Raw genomic sequence first — 22,319 nt, 5'->3', positions numbered from 1 at the left:
GTGAGAGGGTCTGATCCTGGAAATATTTTTGAGATGAAAATGGCAGCTTTGTGAGAGGTGCTGAATGTGTGGTATGAAGGAGTGGGAGGAGTCCACGATTACACCAAGACAGAGCACTTGGGGGCTAGAGGAGATAGTAGTGCCATCAATAGATAATAAAATTGCGGGAGTTAAGGTCGTGCGGAAGGGTGGGAGGATGATCAGCTCAGTCTTAGACATGTTGAGTTTAAGAAAGCGTGGGACATCCAAGAAGAGATAGCAGAGAGAACGCTGAAGATACGAGTGAGGAGAGAAGGGGAGAGGTCAGGGGAGGAAAGGTAGATTTGAGTATCATTAGGAGAGGACCAAGAACAGAACCTTGGGGGACACCTACAGTTAGTGTGTGTGTGTGGGGGGGGGGGGGGGGTGGAGTCATAAGAGGAGACAGAGAAGGAACAGTCAGAGAGGTAGGAGGATAGCCAGGAGAGGGCAATATCACGCAGGCCAAGGGAGTGAAGGATTTGCAGAAGGAGAGAGTAGTCCACAAAAGCAGCAGAGGGTCAAGAATAAGCTGCAAAGTCAAGAGTAGACAGTGAGGAGGGGAGACGGGGTGGGCAGATGAGGGAGTTGACTGTGGCGCCGGGGGCTGGTAGACTAGGAGGAGATGAGATTCTTGCAGCATAAGTTTGAAATGAAGGAAGTCTGCTTTAGAGCTTGAGCATTTTTGAAGATATTTGGTGTGCCAGGGTTTAGGTTTAAATCTGCAAGGCTGAATAGTGGTTGTTGGAGCTATCCAGAAGTCTGGGATGCATTGTATAGGGAAGTGGCTTGATCAGGGCATGAGAGAGAGAATAGGAGAAAGTAGTGTCGAACTGGGAGGATAGGGATGCCGTGTCAATAGCCTTAGGATGTAGAGAAGGGGAAGCAGAGAGAGATAATTTAAAAGAGAGCAGGTAGTGGCCAGAGAGAGGAAAAGGGGAGTAGGAAAAAGCAGAAATATCACAACAGTGAGTGAAAACCAGATCCAGTGAGCTCCCATTAACATGTGAGGGTGAGGTTAAGGAGTTTAGAGGCAAGGTATTTTGTGAGGATATTGATAAGGATGTTGAAGAGGTTTAGACACCCCGGGGAGGGTTAGAGTTAGGCTGCGGTGAGTGGGGGTTGGGGGGTATCCTGCCCATGGGTAAAACATATCACACCCATCAGCTGGCTCAGGGGGCAGACAATAATAGAGTATGGGGGTGATTCAGACCTGATCGCTGGGCTGCTAACTTTGCTGTCCTGCGTTCAGATAGTCGCTGCCCCAAGGGGGAGTGGAAATTCACCGTGCAAGTGTGTGATCCCATGTGTATGCCGAGCTGCAAAAATCCACTGTGTGCAGTCTCTGCGCAGACCAGGACTTACTCCTACAGTGCGATCAGAACAGGTTGATCAGGGCCGGAGCTGACGTCACACACCTTCCATGAAAACGCTTGGGCTGACCTGCGTTTTTCCGGACACTCCCAATATCAGTTACCACTAGTGATGTGCACCGGAAATTTTTCGGGTTTTGGATTCGGTTCCGCGGCCGTGTTTTGGATTCGGACGCGTTTTGGCAAAACCTCCCTGAAAATTTTTTGTCGGATTCGGGTGCGTTTTGGATTCGGGTGTTTTTTTACAAAAAACCCTCAAAAGCAGCTTAAATCATAGAATTTGGGGGTCATTTTGGTCCCATAGTAGTATTAACCTCAATAACCATAATTTCCACTCATTTTCAGTCTATTCTGAACACCTCACAATATTATTTTTAGTCCTAAAATTTGCACCGAGGTCGCTGGATGACTAAGCTAAGCGACCCAAGTGGCCGACACAAACACCTGGCCCATCTAGGAGTGGCACTGCAGTGTCAGGCAGGATGTCAGATTTAAAAAATGGTCCCCAAACAGCACATGATGCAAAGAAAAAAAGAGGTGCACCAAGGTCGCTGGATGGCTAAGCTAAGCGACACAAGTGGCCGACACAAACACCTGGCCCATCTAGGAGTGGCACTGCAGTGTCAGGCAGGATGGCACTTCAAAAAAATAGTCCCCAAACAGCACATGATGCAAAGAAAAATGAAAGAAAAAAGAGGTGCAAGATGGAATTGTCCTTGGGACCTCCCACCCACCCTTATGTTGTATAAACAGGACATGCACACTTTAACGAACCCATCATTTCAGCGACAGGGTCTGCCACACGACTGTGACTGAAATGACTGGTTGGTTTGGGCCCCCACCAAAAAAGAAGCAATCAATCTCTCCTTGCACAAACTGGCTCTACAGAGGCAAGATGTCCACCTCCTCCTCATTGTCCGATTCCTCACCCCTTTCACTGTGTACATCTCCCTCCTCACAGATTATTAATTTGTCCCCACTGGAATCCACCATCTCGGGTCCCTGTGTACTTTCTGGAGGCAATTGCTGGTGAATGTCTCCACGGAGGAATTGGTTATAATTCATTTTGATGAACATCATCTTCTCCACATTTTCTGGAAGTAACCTCGTACGCCGATTGCTGACAAGGTGAGCGGCTGCACTAAACACTCTTTCAGAGTACACACTGGAGGGGGGGGGGCAACTTAGGTAAAATAAAGCCAGTTTGTGCAAGGGCCTCCAAATTGCCTCTTTTTCCTGCCAGTATACGTACGGACTGTCTGACGTGCCTACTTGGATGCGGTCACTCATATAATCCTCCACCGTTCTTTCAATGGTGACAGAGTCATATGCAGTGACAGTAGACGACATGTCAGTAATCGTTGGCAGGTCCTTCAGTCCGGACCAGATGTCAGCACTCGTTCCAGACTGCCCTGCATCACCGCCAGCGGGTAGGCTCGAAATTCTTAGCCTTTTCCTCGCAGCCCCAGTTGCGGGAGAATGTGAAGGAGGAGCTGTTGACGGGTCACGTTCCGCTTGACTTGACAGGTCTTTGAACCTCTGCAGACTTGTGTCTGCCGGAAAGAGAGAGACAATGTAGGTTTTAAATCTAGGATCGAGCACGGTGGCCAAAATGTAGTGCTCTGATTTCAACAGATTGACCACCCGTGAATCCTGGTTAAGCGAATTAAGGGCTCCATCCACAAGTCCCACATGCCTAGCGGAATCGCTCTGTTTTAGCTCCTCCTTCAATGTCTCCAGCTTCTTCTGCAAAAGCCTGATGAGGGGAATGACCTGACTCAGGCTGGCAGTGTCTGAACTGACTTCACGTGTGGCAAGTTCAAAGGGTTGCTGAACCTTGCACAACGTTGAAATCATTCTCCACTGCGCTTGAGACAGGTGCATTCCCCCTCCTTTGCCTATATCGTAGGCAGATGTATAGGCTTGAATGGCCTTTTGCTGCTCCTCCATCCTCTGAAGCATATAGAGGGTTGAATTCCACCTCGTTACCACCTCTTGCTTCAGATGATGGCAGGGCAGGTTCAGGACTGTTTGCTGGTGCTCCAGTCTTCGGCACGCGGTGGCTGAATGCCGAAAGTGGCCCGCAATTCTTCGGGCCACCGACAGCATCTCTTGCACGCCCCTGTCGTTTTTTAAATAATTCTGCACCACCAAATTCAATGTATGTGCAAAACATGGGACGTGCTGGAATTTGCCCAGATGTAATGCACGCACAATATTGGTGGCGTTGTCCGATGTCACAAATCCCCAGGAGAGTCCAATTGGGGTAAGCCATTCTGCGATGATGTTCCTCAGTTTCCGTAAGAGGTTGTCAGCTGTGTGCCTCTTATGGAAAGCGGTGATACAAAGCGTAGCCTGCCTAGGAACGAGTTGGCGTTTGCGAGATGCTGCTACTGGTGCCGCCGCTGCTGTTCTTGCTGCGGGAGGCAATACATCTACCCAGTGGGCTGTCACAGTCATATAGTCCTGAGTCTGCCCTGCTCCACTTGTCCACATGTCCGTGGTTAAGTGGACATTGGGTACAACTGCATTTTTTAGGACACTGGTGACTCTTTTTCTGAGGTCTGTGTACATTTTCAGTATCGCCTGCCTAGAGAAATGGAACCTAGATGGTATTTGGTACCGGGGACACAGTACCTCAATCAAGTCTCTAGTTGCCTGTGAATTAACGGTGGATACCGGAAACACGTTTCTCACCACCCAGGCTGCCAAGGCCTGAGTTTATCCGCTTTGCAGCAGGATGACTGCTGTGATATTTCATCTTCCTCGCAAAGGACTGTTGGACAGTCAATTGCTTACTGGAAGTAGTACAAGTGGTCTTCCGACTTCCCCTCTGGGATGACGATCGACTCCCAGCAGCAACAACAGCAGCGCCAGCAGCAGTAGGCGTTACACTCAAGGATGCATCGGAGGAATCCCAGGCAGGAGAGGACTTGTCAGACTTGCCAGTGACATGGCCTGCAGGACTATTGGCTTTCCTGTGTAAGGAGGAAATTGACACTGAGGGAGTTGGTGGTGTGGTTTGCAGGAGCTTGGTTACAAGAGGAAGGGATTTAGTGGTCAGTGGACTGCTTCCGCTGTCATCCAAAGTTTTTGAACTTGTCACTGACTTCTGATGAATGCGGTCCAGGTGACGTATAAGGGAGGATGTTCCTAGGTGGTTAACGTCCTTACCCCTACTTATTACAGCTTGACAAAGGCAACACACGGCTTGACACCAGTTGTCCGCATTTCTGTTGAAATAATTCCACACCGAAGAGGTGATTTTTTTTTTGTATTTTGACCAGGCATGTCAATGGCCATATTCGTCCCACGGACAACAGGTGTCTCCCCGGGTGCCTGACTTAAGCAAACCACCTCACCATCAGAATCCTCCTTGTCAATTTCCTCCCCAGCGCCAGCAACACCCATATCCTCATCCTGGTGTACTTCAACAGTGACATATTCAATTTGACTATCAGGAACTGGACTGCGGGTGCTCCTTCCAGCACTTGCAGGGGGCGTGCAAATGGTGGAAGGCGCTACCTCTTCCCGTCCAGTGTTGGGAAGGTCAGGCATCGCAACCGACACAATTGGACTCTCCTTGGGGATTTGTGATGTAGAAGAACGCACAGTTCTTTGCTGTGCTTTTGCCATCTTAACTCTTTTAAGTTTTCTAGCAGGAGGATGAGTGCTTCCATCCTCAGGTGAAGCTGAACCACTAGCCTTGAACATAGGCCAGGGCCTCAGCCGTTCCTTGACACTCCGTGTCGTAAATGGCACATTGGCAAGTTTACGCTTCTCCTCAGACGATTTTGATTTAGATTTTTGGGTCATTTTACTGAGCTTTATTTTTTTGTGATTTTACATGCTCTCTACTTTGACATTGGGCATCGGCCTTGGCAGACGACGTTGATGGCATTTCATCGTCTCGGCCATGACTAGTAGCAGCAGCTTCAGCATGAGGTGGAAGTGGATCTTGATCTTTCCCTATTTTACCCTCCACATTTTTGTTCTCCGTTTTTTAATGTGTGGAATTATATGCCAGTAATATATTAATAGCAATGGCCTACTACTATATATACTGCGCACAACTGAAATGCACCACAGGTATGGATGGATAGTATACTTGACGACACAGAGGTAGGTAGAGCAGTGGCCTACTGTACCGTACTGCTATATATTATATATACTGGTGGTCAGCAAACTGTGCAAAACTGAAATGCACCACAGGTATGGATGGATAGTATACTTGACTACACAGAGGTAGGTAGAGCAGTGGCCTACTGTACCGTACTGCTATATATTATATATACTGGTGGTCAGCAAACTGTGCAAAACTGAAATGCACCACAGGTATGGATGGATAGTATACTTGACGACACAGAGGTAGAGCAGTGGACTACTGTACCGTACTGCTATTATATATAGTTATACTGGTGGTCAGCAAAATTCTGCACTGTCCTCCTACTATATACTACAATGCAGCACAGATATGGAGCGTTTTTCAGGCAGAGAACGTATAATACTGGTGGTCACTGGTCAGCAAAACTCTGCACTGTCCTCCTACTATATAATACTGCTGGTCCCCAGTCCCCACAATAAAGCAATTAGCACACTGACCACAGATATTTGCAGCACACTGAGCACAGATATGGAGCGTTTTTCAGGCAGAGAACGTAGATATTTGCACTTGCAGCACACTGAGCACAGATATTTGCAGCCCACTGAACATAGAAACTGAGAGGACGCCAGCCACGTCCTCTCACGATCATCTTCAATGCACGAGTGAAAAATGGTGGCGACGCGCGGCTCCTTATATAGAATACGAATCTCGCGAGAATCCGACCGCGGGATGATGACGTTCGGGCGCGCTCGGGTTAACCGAGCAAGGCGGGAGGATCCGAGTTGCTCGGACCCGTGGGAAAAAAAGGTGAAGTTCGGATCCCGAGGATCCGAACCCGCTCATCACTAGTTACCACCCAAAAATGGCCTCCTCCTGTCAATCACCTTGCGAACACCCATGCGATCGAATTTTTTGCACCATCCTGCCGCTGACCAGCTACATCCTTTGTTGTTGTCCGACGCACGTGCGCATTGCAGTGTATGCACTGTTAGGACCTGATTGCCCGCTGAGCGAAAATGCACAGCAGCAATCAGGAATGAATCAGGCCCTATATCCATTCCGATTCACTAACTCTTCTTTTAAATGGATACTGTATCTCAAATAAGGTTTTCATTCCCATATACATTTGTATTTAAAAATTATGATTTTTCATTTCATTGGGGCACCAATATTAGCCTACATACAAGGAGAGTCCTTTTTTTCTTAATCTAAAACTATAGTCAGTTTTTATGTTCAACTCCAAGGTTTTATCTGTCCTGATTATCTTTATATTAGTTCTAGGTTGTACCAAGAATATGTTTTATGTCCACTGTTGTATTATGTTTCTGGTTATTGGCTGTGTGAAGATCAGTGCTGACATTTGTTTTCGGCACAGTAGACCTGTGCCTAGAGACAACAGAGCCTGAGATAGTTCATATGTCACACTTGCTGTCGGCACAGTAGACTTGTGCCTAGGGGTAGCATAGCCTGAGATCACTTATATGTCAAACTTTCTGTTCTTTTATCAGTAAAAAGAATTCAACATAGGGAAAAACAAATATGATGGGCATGTAAGTTCACCTGAAGAGTGAATAGTGCAGGCAGAGAACAGTTTGTGTACAAAAAAAAACAATAGTTCTTAACAAGGACGTACAGCAATTTTGGGTATGTGTTCACAGACTGCATTTATAGAAGTCTAGCCATGGCAAAGACACTGTGTGTTCATGTGATGACTTCTCCGCTTGCTTTCATGTAATTTGGTATAGGTTAAAAATCAGTATCATTTTCTCTGCAGACCGTGGCTGCTTTTGCTGTTTCGGCTGTTGCATCCCAATGGGAGAGGACAGGGAAACCATTCAACCCTCTTCTTGGAGAAACGTATGAATTAGTGAGGTGAGTCTAAGATATACTGAGAAAAGGAAATGAGGCTATCACAAGACCCTGTGTTGAAAGTGACTAATAAAGTGTCTCTTGTAGGGAAGACTTAGGGTTCCACTTTGTATCTGAACAAGTAAGCCACCACCCACCTGTTAGTGCCTTTTATGCTGAAGGTCTAAACAAGGACTTCATCTTCCATGGGTCTATTTATCCCAAACTGAAGTTCTGGGGTAAGAGTGTGGAGGCTGAGCCACGAGGAATCATCACACTGGAGCTACTTAAGTGAGTATTACTCAGAAGAGTATTGGATTGCTACTAATCTTTGCATCTTTGACAGTTACCCCTATAGTCTTAGTGGGGGATTCAGTTCTTAGTGCCATCTGAACAACATTAGGATGGTCAGAAAACAGTCACTAAAATTGCCAGTTTTCCTTCACACCTCAGAGATGTGCATTGAAAAGTAGCAGTGTTGTACTACCGGAATTCATCGGGATGTGCACAATGCATCATGAAGAATTGAATTTCCACCTTAGAGGCTATCCCAGTACCTTGACATTCCATCTGTACTCATTTCAACATCCGTAAAACACCCGGGGCAGGACTACCAGTATGAGCAGCACTTGGGAAAAACACACAATGAAGAATAGTTGGAAAAGTAATAGTAGAAGATAATGGTGCATATGTAGTAGGGTCCGAGTTTGCCGGAGATGCAGGTTGCCTGCTGATCTTGGATATTTTTTTAAAGCGGAAATCATTTACAAGGCAAAACCATGCCTTGTAAATGGTTGCCGTTTAAAAACAAAACAAAAAAAAACCGTCCATGATCGTCTGGCATTCCCGCACCTCCCGCAATCTCGGACCCTGTTACATATGGCCCCCATATATGATCTGTACAGAGTTCCCCTAAACGTCTGTGTAAATTGTCCTGGTATGTCCCATAGGGGCTGCTGATGAGAGTTGAATGAAAGTCCACTAAATAGAAGGGGGCAGCCTGAATGTCTATTATCTCAGCCTTATTCCTTCTTGACCACTCATTGGATTTTAATTTAAATTATTTCTGGTAGCTATACTGAAAATAAAAGCACCCTCATTCTTGCTGTGGAATTTGCCTTGTTATTCCTTATTTTCCTTTTTTTTAATTTTGTGATTAAAAAAAACTGTGCTGTTAGCCAGGGTAAAGTCAGAGAAGCATGACTCCATTTGACTGAGTAAGTTATGTCCCCTCCAGACACAAAGAGGTCTATACCTGGACGAATCCCACCTGCTGTGTACACAATGTCATCATTGGAAAGCTTTGGATAGAGCAGTATGGGACAGTGGAGATCATAAATCACAGGTACAGACATTTTCTTTGTTTTGCTTTATTTTACATCAGGACTAAAAACCATAAATGGGTCCAAATAAATGTTATAGGGAATCTTCACCAACTTTTGAAATGTACTGGAGAAAACATGGGAGAAAATATTTTTTATTCTTACAATATCTGCTGACCTAGGAAACAAAAAGGCTGAATCATGGGAGAAACATAATTTCTACTGCATGCTTTTACATAGCGTGGCCGTGTCATGTAATATATGCTGCATAAATAATATTTCAGGCAGGAGAGTTTCTATCAGTTCTATTGTATTTGTAATAATTTTAGGATCAATATATTGATGATTGTGTTAAGACCTGATAATTTGAATTTCTTATTATTGTGTCAAGAAATTCTGTGCTGTCTGAATGTATTAAAAGTCACATCTAGGGGCATCCTGCAATGTATAAAGTGATCGCATGTGTGAGTAGCTGTTACCAGTAAATTATGCAATTTGTAGCCCATAGGATACAAAATCTAATGTAATCTTAAAATGGTGTTAGTTTTGCATTCCGGAACTTGGTAAACCTCACAATATAGTTCTTATCGAAACCTATGGGGGCTACTATTGTGTTACGAAACTGGGGAACTGCCGCAGATACATCCAGGGGGCACTTACATTTTACGTGTATCCACTGAAAATGTCTATTTTTGATGGATTTGGTCAATAAATATGGCCTTTATCTACTGTGTTGTATCAAAAGCTCTGCTGAGCAGACTATTACCTGTTAATTCCCCCTCCCTTTTTTCAGTAATGTCTACCAAAGACCCAGGCGCTAGTAACAATATGAACAGCTAATTTGTAATGCTACAGCACTACAGCCATGTATTGTTTTGCAGCACAGTGGGAAGTGACATTTACAAACTGTTTCAGTATGAAAAACTGGTGGCCATCAGTATACCTACAGCGGAATCCCAACCGTTAGTATGCCGGCAGCGGGGCGAGTGCTAGCAAGCCCCCCTTGCGGGCTCGAAGCGCTCGCCATGCTGCAGGTTATATTCTCCCTCTGAGTGTCATGGAGGGAGAAAACCCTGTGGCGCCGGTATTCTGGCGGCTGCATTTCACCGCAATCCAGGATTTCCGGTGTCTGCATTATGACCTCTGAGATCCCGACTAGCGGTATTGTAACCGCTTCCCCTGCAAACTACTCTATACTACTATGCAGGAAAGCCCATAACCTGCCCTCCATCCTCACTGAGTGAATGCCCACCAAGCTTTCTGCCCTGCCCATGTAGTGGGCCACATTCATCCCTTCTGCAGTCTGTCCAGATCACCACTGAAGCCGGGATAACTATAAATAATGACCGCAGTAACAGTTACTCCAACATCAAATAGAATACTAGAACATCGATCCATTTGAGCAATTTTGCATCAACCATGCTAACAAAGAAATTCCGTTGTCATTCACCAAACCCTATCTAATAATTGATCCTATTAAACATATATAGCTTTAGGAGACATCTTCTGTATATCCTGGAACTGCATGAATACGTATTATCAAGTGTCTGTCACAGCCAGACAGTCACAATTCATAACGGCTCCTTACTAGTGCGGAATAATAATGTCTTTGTTTATTACTATGGGTTCCAATCACTTTTTTTTTTCATAATCTGTTTATAAACGTATGTATTTTATGTTCATAATGTGCATATCTATTTATGTCTTATAACAGTACCGGGGATAAATGCATCCTGAACTTCAAACCATGTGGTCTGTTTGGAAAGGAGCTGCACAGAGTAGAAGGGTATATTCAAGACAAGAAGTAAGTGCCAAAGTCATCATTTTCCATCTGTTTCATGACTGGATAAGGGGTCGGGGAATGGTGTTTGCCATTTGCCCTATTTTCCAGGGATATAACCTATTTTCTTCTATAAACTGTGCAATACACTGCTTATGGAATTATCCTGTATGGGTCATTTATGAACCCCAGAATCTGCACACTCGTCCCACATTACACAGACAAGTGCATCTTCTTGCCCGCCTACCACATTCTTCTTCACGTTTCTTTGTTAACCCCTGTAAAATCAATCTGCGCCTTGTTTATTTACCTGGCCTATATTTCCAAAAATGTGGTTTTGGGAATCATTAAAGTTATAACAAAAGAGTTGAACCAATGTATTTTATTAATTTACAGTTTCTGTTCTCCTAAAATTATAACAGGCGGGAAAACCCATCTGGTACTGTAAATGTAGCCTCTGTTGTCGTTCAACGGTGACTATAATGGTTACCTATAATATAACTAGTCTGTGTCACTACGCAAAGAAAGAGAACTATTCCTTCTACTGGACTGTCCCAGCCTGTTACAGCTTTCTACACAGCTAGTAAACAGATCTTACTTTACATTTCTAGACTTCAGTTGATTTGTTAAATCGATTGTAGTGACCACTTTCTAAAACATTTAATGTCTCCTATGCAGCTATGAGAGTTGTATAGGGAGACCAGCCTAAAGCCTGGTAGGGGTGGAGAGATTGTAGGCTGTAGTTGGGGTGTCCGATAGCATGGAAGGTGTGTTTGGCAGTTGATGGTATCTGATAATGGACCGAAAGTTTGCCAGATGGTGTATCAGACGTCAGGCATGGGAAATCTGACTGACAGGGTTTCTGGAAGTGCCTATTTGTCTTACGTCTGCTTTCTTTGTATATACTAACCAAGGATCAAATCTGCTCCTGCTTGCAAGTTTTTGTGTCTGGCAGGAAAATGGCATGGAACCTTGAAGGGCCGTTGTGGCAAAAGGGGTGGCTGAAAGCAGGAAAGGGGAAGTGTGGCAAATGGGATAGTGGAAGCTTAAGGGGTCTGTGGCAGTACGGTGGGTGGTGACATTTGTGTTGTCTACAAGCAGGGAAGGGGAATGTGGCAGTTCAACAGCAAAAGAAAAGCTAAGAGAGATGCGCAGTTGGTAGGGTGCCTCAGTGATCCTCATTCCGTGATAGCTGAACGGTAAAGCAATGCTGGAGGATGGAGCATGGAGTAGTATGCTGTCCAGATGGTGGTGCGCCATTTTGCTAAGTTGTGGCAGCACTCCTAAAGTCCTCCCATGTTCAGCGGTATGGTGGGGCCAGTATAAAGTATTACATTTTCAAGTAAAAGTAAAGAAACATAAATAGCAACAAATATATATTTTTTTAATTATAACATTCTGTGGTTGAAAATATTTCATTTGGTGTACCGGAGTCACGGGAATCTATTGTTATACTAATGTACTATACAAAATGACTAGTGTGGGATGATGTGACCAGCAGTGGCGAATTTCCCATTAGGCACATGCATAGGGGCGGCACTTGGATGCTTGTGTTGGTGCTGTTAGCCCAAAATGTACCAGTAACTGCTAAATATACCCACTGTACTTTGCCATATGCCATCCTAATTGAGTGTAAATGGGTAGGGCATACACATACTGCGCCTGTAAGCTTTCCTACTTAGTAAATATGTATACATGCAGAAATTAAAAATGTTATAGTGGTTTTTCTATTATTTTATTAAATTGGCTATCATCAGATGAGAGCCTATAACCAATCAAAGTAAATAATAAAAGGTAAGGGGAGTGTGTGTGTGGGGGGGTGTTACTGTTGTGCCTAGGGTCGCCCTCACCCCTAAATCCACCCGTGGTGACCAATTTGTACCTCACACTCACTGTCCTGTAATGGTTATCTTTTTCCCCTTTTGGATTATTATTTCTGATTTTGAAAGGAAAAGCGACAGGAGTGCCAGAAATCAGTAAAAGACATAGAAAGCCTTGGCCAGCATTTTTTTAAACTGTCAGGACATGACAAACTGGCCTTGAAAACATGTTAGCTTCCCACGTAGCAAATGTGTTCTGTCCAGAATTCAGCTGCTGCATCTGGCATTTGCTCTTTACTGAAGAAAAATCTCTAGAAGAGAAACTACTTTCTTCTGATGCCAGCACCTCTCACTCTCTTATGCTGACAGTGATTGAGGCTCCCCAGATATCTCCAGTATATTGCAGCTGTAACTGAATTAATTGCTGAATCTGAAACCATCCTCTCTAGAGCAACTGCTTCTTAATGTCTAAATGCTGTGATACAATCTGATAACGTAAGGCAGCGGTTTCCAAACTTTTTTGAATCACGGCGCCCTAGAATATCAGAATTGATTTTCACGGCACCCCTAGGCCAAAAATTTCTTATTGAGAAATTTAGAAAGAAATATTACATTAAGTAGATTGCGTTTATATGTCATCCTTAGGGTCAGTTATGTGGTGAGGGACAAGATTTGCTTCTGTTTGGCCACATATTTTATGACTGGCAGCCACCAGCACTGGTTTTGCCTATTATATTGACCATGAATAATTTGAATTGATCCTAGACCACCAACCCAGGGCACCCCTGCAAGTGTCCCGAGGCACCCCAGGGAGCCACGGCACACAGTTTGGGAACCTCTGACGTAAGGCCTATGGGTAATGCTGATGCATACATAGCTAGTCATGTCATGCTTTCCTGGTGATGGAATGCACTTTCACTTACTGTACTTATTATTCTGTATTGCTAGTTCCCCCATTTGGCATATAGTGGACATTTTAAGAATAAAATGTTTTTCAAAATTGTCCAAGTAAAGAGTAATATTTCTCCAAAGGAAACCTGTTGAAAAATAGACGCGGAATTATATTTTTAGTCCGTTTTATTAATGTTTTTAGACATTTTATTTTAACTACAGATTTTCTGCAATTATTTAGTTTGTACAGTAGGATGCAATGTGTTAATTTTTTTTGCTATAATAAATAATAGAAATCACCATATATTGTAATATGTCATTATCTATTACTGTACTGTGAGTCACATTAGCGAATATCCTCTTTTGTGTATTACATAGACTGAGAGAGCCCAGGACACTAATGTTTATATTACCTGATTAACTGTAGCTGGTTACTTACACACATTTTCCCAGTAAGAAGAAGCTGTGTATGATATATGGGAAGTGGACAGAGTGTTTGTGGAGTGTGGATCCAGCTGCATATGAAGCCTATAAGAAGTCAGAGAAGAGAGGAGGGGAACAGAAAAAATACAAACAGGTGAGTGGTGTAAACTCTAGACCAGCCAACCATGGGACATTGTATTACAGTGTTAGGAAAGACTGTAATGTGATGGCTAACCATTCTCATACCCAGTATACCCTGATTAAGCCATTGGGTCCTATGTCCTGGTGAGCTGTGTGAGGGATTCTCAGTTGTGGTACTCGAATACCCTCATGAGTTCATGCTGTGAGGATTTCCCTCTGTGGAATAATCGCTGGCAGAGTAGGAATATACATTGTAGTATGAGTATCCTGTAGATTGCACAAATCACTGTCTGCTATTGCTCTTTCAGCATTTCCAGTTTGTGTTTGCAGAATGAAGAAACTGTGAATCCAGAGACTGATGAAGCAGATGATATGCCTGAGGTTCAAGAGACTGTGCAGGTCATATCTGGAAGTAAACTACTTTGGAGGATCAGTTGTCGACCTCAGAACTCTTCCCAGGTTAGTCCTGAACAGCTTCTTGAGGAGGACATTTGCAATTTCTGTGAACTAAGAGGTCTATTTACTAAGCCTTGGATGGAGATGAAGTACCAGCCAATCAACTCCTAACTGTCATTTTTTTAAACCTAGCCCGTGTCATGGCAGTTAGAGCTGATTGGCTGGTACTTTATCGCCGTCCACTTTATCTCCATCCAAGGCTTAGTAAATAGACACATAAATCACAGCGTTTATGAAAGGTTGAATGACAAAAAAGTACTCCTCACCTGTTATATTCAACATTAACAGCATTTCTTCATCCGCTACGTTACTCCAGTTGTAGTTCAGCTCTTGTGTAACACCTTTAGCCTTCTGTCTCACAGTTTGTTTTCACTCAGTGGGAAACATCTAGAGAAAACTCCTCTTCAATATTTCATAACTTTTTTACATTTCATCTTACGTTGGGTAGAAAAGCGCTGACTAAAAAACTTTAATCACTGTAGAGTCGGGGCAGACTAAATGGGCCAAGAGGTTCTTATCTGCCATCAAATTCTATGTTTCTATGGGAAATAGTAATAACAGAATTCTATGACAAATTTGTTTGATTCACCTGTTTCCTTGATGGCTTAAAATTAGCCATACAGCATCTTCAGACCTGTTAAAGAAAGACGTCTGCTTGTGTGAATGGCATTTGCCTAGTTGGTAGACCTCTAGGTAAAATGCATTAATTTCAATAGTAGAACTTCTTATAAAGAGTGCTGCTTTTAGTTTAAAATATAGTGGAAAAACCTTTATGTTGTGGCCTATTGACCCGATAACACCACCTATATGGCTAAGAGCAGCAGAGATGCCCAATATCTTTTGAAATCAGTAGGATCCCTTATTAGGCATGACAAAAAATGTGCTTGGAAGATGGACTACAATTGTGTGATCATTTTCTCACCATATTAACAGTCTGCAATTTGGTGAAGTAAGGCAGGTGTTTGACACAGGGCTGACCAGCTGGATTACATCCGGTTTTGTCTCCCACACATAACCAAACTGATTGATTGTAACACAGTAGGGTCACCCATGTAGTACAAGCTTGAACCTTCCATATCGTTTGGCATAAAAATGCATCATTTAAGGCACACTGGGGCAGATGTATTAAGCCTGGAGAAGGCATAAAGAAGTGATAAAGCAATGATAAGTGCAAGGTGATCACCAGCCAATCAACTCCAATATGTAAATTGCGGGTTATGAGCTGATTGGCTGGTTCGTTATCACCTTGCACTTATCACCGCTTTATCACTTCTTTATGCCTTCTCCAGGCTTAATACATGTGCCCCAGTGTGCACTAGCCTCATTGTAGATTCCTATGTTTGAATGCCGGCAACACACTCTAATTCGAATGTTTTGACTTTACCACCAAGATGTACAACTTCACCAGCTTCGCTGTGGCTCTCAATGAGCTAGACAAAGACATGGAGTCCATATTGGCACCAACAGACTGCCGTTTAAGACCAGACATTAGATACATGGAGAATGGGGATTTAGGTGAGTACCCAAGTATACATACGGTTTCCTGTGACATTCTAGTTATTTAATGTAGCATAAAAAATGCTTTCTGTTTATGGGATTTACACGCGTGTGTAATTAAGTAGCAAAAAATCCAGTATTTTGAGTAAATGATTTTGACTGCAATAGTATACTGATCTTATTCTGCAAGCGTGAATGTGTGTGCGCGTACAAGTGGCAGGGAATATAGATTGTAAGCTCCACTGGGGCAGGGGCTGATGTGATTGGCCAAATATTCTCTGTAAAGCGCTGCGGAATACGCGTACGCTATATAAAACAACTGGTAATAATAAGTTCATGTATAGGCGCTCGTACATCAGAGTTAGCACATGTTTGTAAAATAAAAACCTGCTGTGTAGAGGGCATCTGACCAACATCTGTATATTGGAATTTTGAAATTGTAAAACAATTGTCAGTTCCTGCATGCACGTTTTTGTTTTGTACCAAATATTGCACTGAAAACACCACCAGACAGAGTCTTTTCTGGATGTGAAATGTCTCGATTAAAGCTCTCCCTGGTTCCCTGGTTTCAGAATGCTCTTTTCTTTTCTAAAGAGACCTCCAAGCGGTCCATTCAGAATATATGTAAAAGTTTTTCCTGACTCGGCAAAATAGATATAGGAACAATCTGTACACTCATTTGGAGTAAACTTTTTTTTTTTTTTTTTGCAGCTGCAGAAACAATTAACAATAGTTTTGGTGCCTCTAGATAAAAAGGCTTGTAGAAATCTTGCCAAATCCAATAGAGAACGGAGTTGGGTATCCCATGGAAATGTCAAAAAGCATTTCCTCCATGTTGTTATTACAGACATTGATTTCTCATACTCAAAAGACTGACTCAGAAAGTTCTATTGCAGTGATATCGCTTTGGGGCTTGGTGGGCCATTCCAAAGACAATTGTCCAAGGGATTATTCCAATCCAGCTGTAAACATGCTTTCACTACACTGTATACCCCCTATCTCTTTGCCCTACACAATTGTCTATGCTTTATATGTTAATCTGTCCATGTGCTGCCTAGTAAATGTGATTCTTGTTTGTTCCCATGAAGTGAAGGGGTAGGCTGCCATTATCAGCCTAATAATCGGGTTTCCAAGAAGGGAGATACCTGTATAAATAAGGATTAATTTAGTTTTGTATCTTAATATAGATCAGAGTCAACGATCTGTGTCAGTAGCTCATAATGTTGTAGGAATGTGATCATCCAGACATTTTTCTCTAGGGCTGTATTGCCATACTTATATTTCTCATACAGCTAATCCTAGCATATTGGAGATGTGCTGCTTGATTGTATTGTGTAATATTTTGGTAGACTAATCGCTCAATTATACTGAATTTCTTAAAACACTATAAGACTAATTATAGGTTTTTGGTTTTAAGACTAATTATAGGTTTTTGGTTTTATTCTTCCAAACAATGTTGGAAAAAAACAGGTTTTATAAAAAAAAATACCCCTAGTTTGTTTGTTGTTTGCATTAATGTTTTAATGGAAAAAAAAAAATTTGAATCCTGTTTATTATATTAATACTATGAAACATTGCAGCCTATTAGAAACCATATTTTAATGCTTTCTAACATTAACAACCCAAATTTAGATTGTTAATATAAGAAAGTATTAAAACATGGTTGATCACAGTTTCGAAAAGATAGCATAGATCGCAGTATTAATATAATAAGCAGGATTCAATTTGTTTTTTCATTAAAACATTAATGCAAAAAAATAAAAAAGGTTAAAACCAAAAAAAAATGTGTGTATTATTTTTTTCAAGCCCTGCTTCCAAACAAAGGGGGTCATTCAGATCTGATTGCTGCTGTGTGTTTTCGCACAGCGGCGATCAGATCCGAACTGCGCAAGCATCTGAGCATCGGATTGCTGGTCAGCGACGGGTTTGTGTGAAGGATACATTCGCACAGGCATTCGCAAGGTGATTGACAGGAAGAAGGCGTTTGTGGGTGGCAACTGACCGTTTTCTGGGAGTGTCCGGAAAAACGCAGGCAGGCTCAAGCGTTTTGAGGGAGGGTGTCTGACGTCAGCTCCGGCAACGATAAGCAGGATTCAGTCGCACTGGAAGAGTAAGTCCTGAGCTGCGCAGAGACATCACAAGCAGCTCAGCTACACATGTGATCGCACACTTGCACAGCTAAAATACACTCCCCATGTAGGCGGCGACTATGTAATCGCAGGGCAGCACAAAACACAGCCCAGCAATCAGATCTGAATAGGCCCAAAGTTACACATCACCACTGTTTACAGCATTTTTACATGTTAGGATTAGTCAAATATGAAGTGCGTCACAGCCTAGAGAATGAGATAACTTTAAGAAGACTCGATGTTCTCATGAAATATGACTGTAGACAGCCCAAATCATCCAATTCTCTACATCTCCATCATAGCCCTAGCTTGTATACATTTTGTGGAATTTTCGGCAGTAGGATATGTTCTAGATTATGCAATCTCTAGCCCAGTGGTAATGTGTACTCGTTTCCTATAGTAATAGCTCCACTGACGTATCAAATTTTGCCTTGGACTCTAAGACCTTGAGAAATTCTTAAACTGGGTACACATCTAAATGACTGTCAATCTTGCCAATGGTTGAGACAAATTCCCATCTTCCCAGACCATCCGAGATTGCCAGTACACACTGTTCAATGCAATGAACGACTGAATGATATCTCATTCCGTCCTTCTTTAACATGCATAGTGTCACATACGATCTCTTTTGAGTGACAGTGCAGCACGTGTGTATGCACAATAAACGATATGCCCAATTTGTGTGGGGTTTGTATAATTTGTAGATTATTTTCTGGGTACTCCGGTTTCCTCCCACACTCCAAAAAATATACTGGTAGGTACTGGCTCCCAACTACAAATTGTCCTTGGTGTGTGTATGTGTGTGGTAGGGATTTCGATTGTAATCTCCACTGGGGCAGGTATTGATGTGAATGGCGAAATATTCTCTATAAAGCACTGCGGAATAATTGTGTGCGCTATACAAATAACCAATTATAAATAATATGAATAAAAAAAATGATCAATTTCTCCTCCTTGTTGTTTTCTTTGACAAGCACGTGATTTAATCATGACAATATGATTTTTCCGTTTGCCAATTTTGGCTTATGTGAATGTTTTTCCACATCTACAGACTTTATATTTATATTTAATAGTTCAGACTGCTTGTGGCAGACAAAAAGCCCTCCCGGAGTTTGTGATTGTGTATCGTTTTCAAGACATTTGTCATTCCGGATAGAATTGTGACTGTTATAACAGTTTCACATATGCTGGAACGATCAGTATTTCACTCTATTCTCTTTATTGTGATTAGACATCTAGGTTGTGATATTGCCCCGCCTAACTACTTTCAGAGCTTTGCAGAAAATAAGTGGGTCACCCCAGCGATCTGTATTATCACTGTCTTTTAGTTCTGTTTCAGTATTCTTAGAACTACATTAGATAATGAGGTAATCTCCATGATCAGTTGAGGGTCCCTGTTTAAGATTGTACCCAGATTGTGAGTTCGTCTGATACCATTATTTCTCTAACGTCCTAGTGGATGCTGGGAACTCCGTAAGGACCATGGGGAATAGCGGGCTCCGAAGGAGGCTGGGCACTCTAGAAAGATTTAGGACTACCTGGTGTGCACTGGCTCCTCCCACTATGACCCTCCTCCAAGCCTCAGTTAGATTTCGTGCCCGGCCGAGGTTGGATGCACACTAGGGGCTCTCCTGAGCCCTTAGAAAGAAAGTATAGTTTTAGGTTTTTTATTTTCAGTGAGACCTGCTGGCAACAGGCTCACTGCAGCGAGGGACTAAGGGGAGAAGAAGCGAACTCGCCTGCTTGCAGCCGGATTGGGCTTCTTAGGCTACTGGACACCATTAGCTCCAGAGGGATCCGACCGCAGGCCCAGTCCTTGGTGTTCGGTCCCGGAGCCGCGCCGCCGTCCCCCTTACAGAGCCAGAAGCAAGAAGAGGTCCGGAAAAACGGCGGCAGAAGACATCAGTCTTCACCAAGGTAGCGCACAGCACTGCAGCTGTGCGCCATTGCTCCTTATGCACACTTCACACTCCGGTCACTGAGGGTGCAGGGCGCTTGGGGGGGGGGGGCCCTGAGCTGCAATAAAAACACCTTGGCTGGCAAAAATACCACAATATATAGCCCTAGAGGCTATATATGTGGTAAATTCCCCTGCCAGAATCCAGAAAAAAGCGGGAGAATAGGCCGCGGAAAAGGGCCGGAGCTATCTCCCTCAGACACACTGGCGCCATTTCTCCTTCACAGATCCGCTGGCTCTCCCCTGCAGTCTACACTTCAGAACAGGGTAAAAACAGAGAGGGGGGGGCACTAAATTTGGGCGCAATACATATATACTATAAAAAGCAGCTATAGGGGACATAACTCAGTTAGTCCCTGCATTATATAGCGCTCTGGTGTGTGCTGGCATACTCTCACTCTGTCCCCCCAAAGGGCTTTTGTGGGTCCTGTCCTCATTCGGAGCATTCCTTGTGTGTGTGCGGTGTGTCGGTACGGCTGTGTCGACATGTTTGATGAGGCTAATGATGTGGAGGCGGAGCAGATGCCTGTAGAAGGGATGTCACCCCCTGCGGGGCAGACACCTGAGTGGATGGGCTTATGGAAAGTAATGAGTGCACGTATAGACTCCTTATATAAGAAAATCGACGACATGCCAAATGTGGGACAGCCGACTTCTCAGCTCGTGCCTGCCCAGGCGTCGCATGGGTCGTCAGGGGCTCTAAATGATTGAGGCAATGAAAGAGGTGTTAAACATTTCTGATATAACTACTGGTACCACTAAAAAGGGTATTATGTTTGGAGAGAAAAAACTACCCGTAGTTTTTCCCCCATCAGATGAATTAAATGAAGTGTGTGAAGAAGCGTGGGCTTTCCCTGATAAAAAATTGGTAATTCCTAAGAAGGTACTAATGGCGTTCCCTTTCCCGCCAGAGGATAGGTCACGTTGGGAAACACCCCCTAGAGTGGATAAAGCGCTCACACGTTTGTCTAAAAAGGTGGCACTACCGTCTCCGGATACGGCCGCCCTCAAGGAACCTGCTGATAGAAAGCAGGAGGCGATCCTGAAGTCTGTATATACACACACAGGCATTATACTTAGGCCAGCTATTGCGTCAGCTTGGATGTGCAGTGCTGCCGCTGCGTGGTCAGATAAACTGTCAGAAAATATTGACACATTAGACAGAGACACGATCCTGTTAACCATAGACCATATAAAAGACTCAGTCTTATATATGAGAGATGCACAAAGGGAAATCTGCCGATTGGCATCTAAAGTAAGTGCATTGTCCATTTCTGCTAGGAGAGGCTTATGGACTCGCCAGTGGACAGGAGATGCAGATTCAAAAAAGCACATGGAAGTGTTACCATATAAGGGTGAGGAATTATTTGGGGATGGTCTCTCGGACCTAGTTTCCACAGCAACGTCTGGGAAGTCAGCATTTTTACCCCATGTCCCCTCACAGCCTAAGAAGGCGCCGTTTTATCAGGTTCAGTCCTTTCGGACCCAGAAAAACAGGCGTGGAAAAGGCGGGTCCTTTCTGTCCAGAGGCAGAGGTAGGGGAAAAAGACTGCAACAAACAGCAGGTTCCCAGGAGCAAAAGTCCTCCCCCGCTTCTTCTTCCAAGTCCGCCGCATGACGGTGGGGTTCCACAGGCGGAGCCAGGTACGGTGGGGGGCCGCCTCAAGAATTTCAGCGATCAGTGGGCTCGCTCACAGGTGGATCCCTGGATCCTTCAAATAGTATCTCAGGGGTACAAACTGGAATTCGAGGCGTCTCCACCCCACCAGTTACTAAAATCTGCCTTGCCGATTGCTCCCTCAGACAGGGAGGCGGTGCTAGCGGCAATTCACAAGCTTTATTCCCAGCAGGTGATAATCAAGGTACCCCTACTTCAACAAGGCCGGGGTTACTATTCCACACTATTTGTGGTACCGAAACCGGACGGTTCGGTGAGACCCATTTTAAATTTGAAATCCTTGAACACATACATAAAAAAATTCAAGTTCAAGATGGAATCGCTCAGGGCGGTTATTGCGAGCCTGGACGAGAGGGATTACATGGTATCCCTGGACATCAAGGATGCTTACTTGCATGTCCCCATTTACCATCCTCACCAGGAGTACCTCAGATTTGTGGTACAGGATTGCCATTACCAATTCCAGACGCTGCTGTTTGGACTGTCCACGGCACCGAGGGTATTTACCAAGGTTATGGCGGAAATGATGATACTCCTTCGAAAAAAGGGAGTTTTAATTATCCCGTACTTGGACGATCTCCTAATAAAAGCGAGGTCCAAGGAACAGTTGTTGGTGGGAGTAGCACTATCTCAGGAGGTGCTGCACCAGCACGGCTGGATTCTGAATATCCCAAAGTCACAGCTGGTTCCGACGACACGGCTACTGTTCCTGGGTATGATTCTGGATACAGTCCAGAAAAAAGTGTTTCTCCCGGAGGAGAAAGCCAGGGAGTTGTCATCTCTAGTCAGAGACCTCCTGAAACCAAAACAGGTATCAGTGCATCGCTGCACGCGGGTCCTGGGAAAGATGGTGGCTTCTTACGAAGCAATTCCCTTCGGCA

At 43.8% G+C, this 22,319-nt stretch overlaps 1 protein-coding gene across 2 annotated transcripts in view; it reads left to right on the top strand.

Annotated features, from left to right (window-relative positions):
- Positions 1-22,319, top strand: part of OSBPL2 (oxysterol binding protein like 2) — a 338,773-nt gene that overhangs the window by 304,187 nt on the left and 12,267 nt on the right. For both annotated transcript variants that reach the window (XM_063959309.1, XM_063959310.1), the window contains 7 exons: positions 7,271-7,368; positions 7,453-7,635; positions 8,582-8,689; positions 10,381-10,470; positions 13,611-13,734; positions 14,052-14,180; positions 15,569-15,692. In XM_063959309.1, coding sequence (XP_063815379.1) covers positions 7,271-7,368; positions 7,453-7,635; positions 8,582-8,689; positions 10,381-10,470; positions 13,611-13,734; positions 14,052-14,180; positions 15,569-15,692 — 856 coding nt within the window. The remainder of the gene's footprint in view (positions 1-7,270; positions 7,369-7,452; positions 7,636-8,581; positions 8,690-10,380; positions 10,471-13,610; positions 13,735-14,051; positions 14,181-15,568; positions 15,693-22,319) is intronic.

Source organism: Pseudophryne corroboree, chromosome 3 (genome assembly GCF_028390025.1).
Source record: "Pseudophryne corroboree isolate aPseCor3 chromosome 3, aPseCor3.hap2, whole genome shotgun sequence".
NCBI lineage: Eukaryota > Metazoa > Chordata > Amphibia > Anura > Myobatrachidae > Pseudophryne > Pseudophryne corroboree.
This window is presented reverse-complemented; position numbering and strand designations above follow the sequence as displayed.